The sequence below is a fragment of the Benincasa hispida genome, chromosome 1, assembly GCF_009727055.1.
Source record: "Benincasa hispida cultivar B227 chromosome 1, ASM972705v1, whole genome shotgun sequence".
Classification (NCBI taxonomy): Eukaryota; Viridiplantae; Streptophyta; class Magnoliopsida; order Cucurbitales; family Cucurbitaceae; genus Benincasa; species Benincasa hispida.
The window spans coordinates 62,382,180-62,389,991 of NC_052349.1; the positions used below are offsets into that span (position 1 = coordinate 62,382,180).

At 33.1% G+C, this 7,812-nt stretch overlaps 2 protein-coding genes across 2 annotated transcripts; one reads left to right on the forward strand and one right to left on the reverse strand.

The window, feature by feature from the left end:
• Positions 1–557: 557 nt before the first annotated feature.
• LOC120084671 (uncharacterized hydrolase YugF-like) lies at positions 558–4,711 on the forward strand. The gene is made up of 4 exons (XM_039040480.1): positions 558–1,486; positions 1,830–1,922; positions 3,636–3,703; positions 4,393–4,711. The coding sequence occupies exons 1-4, from the start codon at positions 863–865 to the stop codon at positions 4,547–4,549; spliced, it is 942 nt and encodes a 313-aa protein (XP_038896408.1). The 5' UTR covers positions 558–862; the 3' UTR covers positions 4,550–4,711.
• A 91-nt stretch (positions 4,712–4,802) lies between these two features.
• On the reverse strand, positions 4,803–7,423 carry LOC120084664 (pentatricopeptide repeat-containing protein At1g02370, mitochondrial-like). The gene is made up of 2 exons (XM_039040474.1): positions 6,956–7,423; positions 4,803–6,449 (listed from the first exon to the last, which is right to left on the reverse strand). The coding sequence occupies exons 1-2, from the start codon at positions 7,289–7,291 to the stop codon at positions 5,211–5,213; spliced, it is 1,575 nt and encodes a 524-aa protein (XP_038896402.1). The 5' UTR covers positions 7,292–7,423; the 3' UTR covers positions 4,803–5,210.
• Between the last annotated feature and the right edge of the window lie 389 nt (positions 7,424–7,812).

A 7,812-nucleotide genomic window follows, 5' to 3' on the forward strand; every position in this document is an offset into this window, starting at 1 on the left:
AAAAATTTAAACAAATAAATGCATTTTCTCCTTCCGTTTGAAAATATGAAAAAAAAAGTTATATTAAATAAATCCTCTCTCTCCATAATAAATAAAATTTCTCTCTCAATCATGAAAAAGATTTTGAAAATAAGAAAATATATATAAAAAACGGAAATAAAAATAATAAGAAATGATAAATTTATCCAAAAATAATATTAAAAATCTTTATTGTACAAATTCAAATGTAAAGATATTTTTTTAAATATAAGAACTATCGTTTTTTAGGTAAAAATTTCTAAACACACCGAATATCTTGGGTTCACAAGACATTAAATCTAAAAGAAACTAAATTCATGCTTCTAGCATACTCCGAACCCAATCAATGTCTGAAGACGGAGTTTATATTAAAAAAAGATAAATAAATTGTGTCCAGAATCGCACCGCCCACCCCCCACCCCCCACCACTTTCAGATTCCGAACAACTTTTCTTAATTTTATAAATTGCAATTTGCATTTAAAATCTTGAAAATAAAGAAGAAAACAAAACAAGTGGCATCTCTCGAGAGGCGCGGCATTTAGAGTAGGCAGGCCTTTGTGGTTGGAGAATGAACAACTGTTTTTCGTGGCCGTCATTGTCGTGTGAGCATAATTCCAATTTTTATTTAATATTGATTTGCTTCGCCATTTTCAGGGTTTCGAGATCCTCCCCCTGAACGGGGAGAGAAATGTTTTTGCCTCTTCTCTTCTCCCCAAGCAATTAGAAATTCTTTCCGTCTTCCTATTTCAGATTCCAAGAGCATTTCCCCTTTTAAATCTCTAAATTTCTCCGCTTTTCCTACAAATTTCTTGCAGATTGTCACTTGTTGATTTTAATCCAATAATGGCAACTTGTTTTAGTTTCTCTTCCACCATGGATTCCTGTTTCCGCTACTCTTTTTCTAGGGCAGGCCTCAAATCCATCACCACCGATCTCGGCGATGGGACGATCGTCCATTGTTGGGCGCCTAAATTCAGAAGAGAGACCAAACCTTGCTTGCTTCTCCTCCATGGATTTGGAGCCAATGCAATGTGGCAATGGAACGAATTCATATCGCCATTGATACGATTCTTTAATGTTTACGTTCCTGACCTAATTTTCTTTGGCAATTCGTACACCACTCGCCCGGAGAGGTCTGAGTCCTTTCAGGCTCGCTGTATGATGCGTTTAATGGATTCGCTTGATGTTGAGAGGGTGAACGTCGTCGGAATCAGCTACGGTGGCTTTGTATCGTACAGTATGGCCGTTCAATTTCCTGAGCGATTGGAGAAAGTGGTGCTCTGTTGCGCTGGAGTTTGCTTGGAAGAGAAAGATATGGCGGACGGAATGTTCGTCGTGAAGAACGTTGATGAGGCCGCTAGCATTTTGCTGCCTCAAACGCCGGCGAAACTCAAAGAACTCCTCCGCCTCACCTTCGTCAAGCCTGCTCGAATTTTGCCAACTTGTATAATTGACGATTTCATCAATGTGAGTCATCATTGTGGCTTTGAATCTTTTTCTTTTCTTGTTTACTCCTTTGGATTTTGTCTGTCAAATTGGGGAAATTATTTCATGTTTCACGAACAATGATGGTAGTTTATTCAAACTTCGAAACTATTCCACGCTTGAAAAATTAGCTCACAAAATTGAACTAAATGGATTAAAAATGCAGTCATCTAACACTTTTCCATTGAATTTCAAAATCGATAACTGTTCTGATTCAGTTTCATATACAGAAATCCATGTGTTTTGTTTTTCTGTTCTACATTTTAGAAGGATTGCATTGCTAATAATTTTCTTTATGATGTTGCAATTGGGTATCTGCTGATAGGTGATGTGCACAGAGTACAAGCAAGAGAAAGAGGAGTTGATTAAAGAAATACTCAAGGACAGGAACTTATCTAATCTTCCCAAAATCGATAAGGTTTGAAAGATTTCTGTATTTTGGGAACTTATAGCGTCTTGAATTTCTCTAACAAATTGTGTTTTTGTTCCAAATTTTCAGTTAAAAAACGCTTTGTAATGTTCATTTTCGGGGGAAAAACAATTTTGGCAATCGATTTTGTTTTTGATTTTTAAAAATTAAGTCAATTTTTCCTCAATTTTTATCATGACTTGCATCTTTTCTAACCAAAGAGCTGAAATTTTAACCAAATTTAAAAAAAAATGTTTAAAAAACTATATCTTTTTTTATAGTTTACAAAATTTGGCTTGATTTTTAATAATATGGTAAAAAATAGATAACAAATCAAGAAATTTAGAGGTGAAAAAGTATTTATGGATTTAATTTTAACAAATAAGAAATCTAAAACAAATGACTATCAAATGGTAGTTCATTGTATCAATTTCAATTTTAAACATTTATTTTATTTTATTAAACCTCGAAGTCAATAAATGTGACAATCTTTCAACCTCAATTTTAAGTAGGACAATTTGAGTAGGGTTATAACTGATTTTTCTTGTTTCATTTTTTTAGTTCAGCCACTATTAGGGTGAATTGATGGGTCGAACCATCGATCTTTGTGTTCCTATTAAAGTTAATGATTAATATTTACTACTAAACATTCCTAGAACTACCAAACTATTATAATGAAACATATTGAAATTCTAAAAAAACAAACTAAAGTAAGTTGGAGAGAAGGTGTGCATAGAGAAGATTGTTTATAGTTTCTGTGAGATTAGTCAAAATGTATGTAAGCAATTAGACACTAAAAAAGAAGGTGAAGATTGATGATGACAAAAAGTATTTATAGAATAATTATTAGCACAGAAAACTTGGTTTAAATAGAGATATCAATGAAGAAAATCATAGGGGTAGATTGGAAATATGAAGTGTAGAATAGAAAGTTAGAAGTTGGACAGAAAAAGTACTCGTGGGGGATGGTTAAATGGGAAAAAGTAAAAGTGCATATCATTTTAACTTTATAACCATTTAGGACCATCGGTAACCCATTAATTTTTAAAAATTGTATTTGTTTTTTTCCCAATCTCTTATTCATAATTTTCATATTTCATAAGTAAACATTTAAATTTTAGTTAATTTTAACAAGTTTTTTGAAAATTACTCTTTTTAGTTTTCAAATTTTGGCTTTGATTTTGAAGATGCTCCCAAAATGTAGACAAACTAATAGATGGAAGTTATGTTTATAGGTTTAATCTTCATAAACCAAAAACTAAAAACCAAATAGTTACTAAAGGGTTTATATCTTTTAGTTATCAAATTTTTGTTTAAATTTTGAAAATACTCTTAAAAGTAGGTAAAAAAGAAAGGAATCAATAGGTGAAAGAAGTTTTTATAAGCTTAATTTTGAAAAATTAAATATCAAATAGTTATCAAAGGAGACCTAAAAGATAATAAGAAAAAAAAAATGATGAAGGGAGGAGTTACCAGGAAAGTTTATGCAGAGAAAATTAAGTTAATTAGTGAAAGTGTAAATAATAAATACATTAAAGAACTATTTAAGTCAACATTATAGAATATCAATAACTACATTTTCTAAGCGGAAAGTAATTCAAAATAGTTGTTTTTTATTAAAAAAAAAATGAAAATACCTTTTAATTTCTAACTATATCTATATATTATAAATTTGTGGAATGTGAATTGGAACTCAATATTTATTTGAAATTGCCATTGCAGGCAACGTTGATAGTATGGGGAGAACAGGATCGAGTATTTCCTTTGGAGTTGGCACATAGATTAAAAAGGTATTTTCATTCAAAATTTATAGCTTTTGAATTTTAGAAATGATGATTCATTTATTAAAAATAAAAATTAGAGAGGGATGATTTGAGATTCAAGATTAGCTATTTTAAGAAGATAATGAGATTTATTTCAAAAGGAAAACTTCTATTTTTTCTCAATATTTGGATCCCTCTTTCCTAGTTGCAAAAAAATATAATGATTATTGGTAAAGATATCACCTCCTCATTGATTAGTAGGAATGAACACAATAAATCAAAACTTAACAAAAGAATTATTTCGTGGCAGGCATGTATTCACATTTGGACCAAAAAAATAATAATAATAAATAACCTTAGAATTTAGACTGTCCGTTAACCATCTAATTTTTAGCTTTTAGTTTTTGAAAATTAAAGCTTATAAACTCTATTTTTCACATTTAAGTTTATTTGTTTTGTTATTCATTCATTTCCACGAAAATTTTCGAAAATCAAGCTAAAATTTGAAAACTAATAGAAAATTGATTTTCAAAACTTGTTTTTTTATATAGAAATTGATTAAGAAAACTGAAAACAAAATTGTTACTAAACAGGATCTTAGATTCTTTTAAATTCTAACAACATAAGGAAATTGAAGGACTTCTACTAATTATAATAAAGGAATATTGATACAAAGATGAAAGCAAATTTATAATGAAAAATTGAATGATTTGCAGGCACTTGGGGGAAAATGCAGAATTAGTAGTTGTAAAAGAAGCAGGGCATGCAATCAATGCAGAGAAGCCAAAAGAGATGTATAAACACATAAAGGCATTTCTCACCTCTCACCCCAACCTTTCCCCTTCAACAAACTCTTCTCTTTGTAGCTGTTAAGTACATCATATTATCACTTCCAAAATCCCATTCTATGTTCAATCCACTCATAATTTATCCCCTAAATCTTTATTCACATAGATTGGATTGCCCACATGACCCTCCTACTGTATAGTTTTATTTTTTTAAATAGCTATTCTCAATCAAAATTATTTTCTTTGACCTCTCTTTGCTCTTTAGAATATGTTTGGGTGTGATTTTGAATTTTGTTTATACTACTTTTCCTAGGTCTAAAATCACTTTAAAACAAGTCTTTAATAATTCAAAATCAATTTAATGTTTGATACTATACTTTTAAACGTCACTTCAATGTATTACAGATGGCAAATAGGATGACTTTGTCCAGTCTAAGAAAATAAAGTTACATGCTTCACATGCTATTCTAATTCCTTGCCCTCCCTTCCCTAACCTCTTCAGAAATAGGGCTACAATTTCCTTTGAACCATCAGTTACCAGAGTATTACCGAAACTCTGCTTTCCGATGAGCTGGGGGCGACTTCGATGCTGAGAACGAGATGAATGAACTTGGTCAAATTCTATCACAGGTCAAAGGAGTTTCTTAGAACTCAAGGACACAATTGTACAACCTATAGAATAGATCTTTTCAAGCAAGGTCGTCAAACCAAAGAAACTTCTATAAGTAGTACACGTGACCATGTATTTATTGGGGGCAAATTGTTCCGAGTAACTCCTCAAGCTCACTACTTATCTCGATGTCATCTTCTTTCAATCTCTGTCGCATGTCTGGGGCCGATTTTCCTGCAGCTACGTACGTCTTGAGCAATAGATGGTATGCACTTGCGTCCAGACACTTGAATCTCTTTAAAATCCTGGCAAAATCTTCAGCACCTTCAACGTCTTTCTCTTCCTCAAAGTACTTCAGAAAAGCATTTGATATTACTGATGGTGGATGCCACTCACTGTCCTTGCTTTCAAATATAAGTGATTCCAAATGACTAAGTGCCAAATCCACTTTCTTGAACTTCAAGAAGTAAATCATGAAGATTTCTCGGGCCCTAATGAAAGGCCCTTTACCTATCTTAATGGCGTCCTCAAAAGTCATTGCAGCATCTTCGTACATGCCCTGTTGTAAGTAAGCTCCAATGGTAAAATTAACTAACCGCAAATCGAATCTGGAACAATTCGATTCCCATTCCTTATAAGTTCTTTTAAGACCCTCAACATCGTTTAGTTTTCTTAGAGCCTGAAGCATGACAAGATAGCTTGTATTATTTGTCACTGGATAAACCGATTTCAGTGCATTCCATATCCTATTCACCTCACTCAGATTAGAAGTCGACGCATAGAGGCTTATCAAGAAATGGTATGCCAGACGATTCTGCTTATTGGACTTGATCTCTTCCTCTACCTTTTTAAGAGCTAATTCAGCTTTCTCAAACTGTCCTACCTTGACATAGATAGCAGCCAAATTCGAAAATGTTGTCCAATCAAATTTGTTTCTGTCTTCATTTTTCATCTCCTCAAGAATTTCATCCACTTTTCCAATGTCATTCAAGGCAACACAACTGTTCATCCACACATTATATGTGTACGTGCTAAGAAAAATGCCTCTCTGCTTCATCTCACCGATTAGAGGAAGTACTTTCTCAGGCTGATCCATTCTCATGTACATGGTCATAAGATTGTTAAAGGACAAATTGGAAGCAAACTTCAACTCATCTATCTCCTTAGAAAGAGACAAAGCCTTTTCCTCCATCATTTCCTTGCAATAGCAGTTCAAAAGGGCTCCATAAGTTAATCGATTCTTTGCAGACGATGACAGATCATAGAAATAATTCTCTGCAGCAGCTATTCCTTTAACTTTTGATATAAGATCTAAACGCAGAGCATAGTCAGTGAATGAATAGTTGATTTTTCTCATCTCCATCCATTCCAATATCTGCAACCGAAGCAAAGGCAATGGATGAGCTAAAATCTTATGGTCTTGTGCAATTTTAGCAACTTTTTGGATGATCCAAATTCCAAACGAAGGAAAGTAGACTATTTCCATGATTTTTCATGGGTTGGGGGAAAGTAGTCTATTTTCCTTAAAGCATCCTCGTCGGATTCTCATCCTAAAAACGATAACCCAGTGATAACTATAACTCAGGCTCAGCTCAACAATATATATACATATATATAGATATAGATGTAGATATATGATCTAAGGGGACATACAGGACACAACAGAAACAAAATAGCAAGGAAAAGTTCAATCAACGATTGACATTACGAAGAGAAAAGTAAAGAGAAGGCAACAGAAATGAAGAACCATGGAAATAAGCAGTAATTTTGCGCATTTGTATTTCTCCCACAAATTTCAATAAACAAACATATGCATTTAAATTCAATAGCATCTCCATCAATGGCGACTTCAGTAACATAGCTTTTAGAGAAAGAAGAAACCTCAAGAGCATGGTTGTATCTACGATACTTCCGAAGCTCCTTTATGCAGTTCTCGAGCTCATATTTTTTTACGATGTTTCCCTCCATGATGAATTGGTTTAATGTCTGCGTCACGCTGCCGCCAGTGGCACCCAGGGCCGACAACCTCGGGTAGAGCCGCCGCTGATTATTCGAAGGACGATGCTTCAACTCGGTGACTGATGTACAGAGCTGCTGGAAACCTGTCGCCAACCTTGACATTAAAGGCCGACGATTCATTTCTCTCGAAACGGCGACTGATGTACAGAGCTGCTGGAAACCTGCCGTCAACCTTGAGATTAAACTCCGACGATTCATTTCTCTCGAAAATTACTTCTCGTCCTGAGTCAGGCGATCCGGCAGAGGTTTTGTTAGGGCTTTACCAAAATCCGCCCCGTCGTGAGCTGTCAGAGTAAAATAAATAAGGGCTGCTTGCAAATACAATTGGGATTTTAACATTAAAAAACCTTCTTTAGGTGCTATATTTCAAAAATGTTTTTTCCATGAAAGACTTTAAATATTAATTTTGCACAAATTTATCTTCTTTTTTATTTTTATTCTCGATTTTATATATATTTTTCTATTTTAAAAACTTTCTTAATGATGGAGGGAAATCACATTTAGGTATTTGAAAATATTTTAACCATTATATGAAATATATCACAATATATAAATTCAATGTTTGACATAAATAGAGAGAAAATACATTTATTATGATTTTTTCCCTTATTCCATGGTAGAGATAAAATGCATTTGATATATTTTTTTTCATTTTGATTTGGAGAGAGAAAATGACATTTAATATGATTTTATTTTCCATTTTGTTTTTCATGTTGATT

Coding starts and splice junctions, on each gene's coding strand:
- LOC120084671 (XM_039040480.1), top strand. CDS start 863: ATGGCAACTTGTTTTAGTTTCTCTTCCACCATGGATTCCTGTTTCCGC. Junction 1,487..1,829: donor TAATTGACGATTTCATCAAT/GTGAGTCATCAT, acceptor ATCTGCTGATAG/GTGATGTGCACAGAGTACAA. Junction 1,923..3,635: donor ATCTTCCCAAAATCGATAAG/GTTTGAAAGATT, acceptor TTGCCATTGCAG/GCAACGTTGATAGTATGGGG.
- LOC120084664 (XM_039040474.1), bottom strand. CDS start 7,291: ATGAATCGTCGGAGTTTAATCTCAAGGTTGACGGCAGGTTTCCAGCAG. Junction 6,450..6,955: donor GATACAACCATGCTCTTGAG/GTTTCTTCTTTC, acceptor CTTCGGTTGCAG/ATATTGGAATGGATGGAGAT.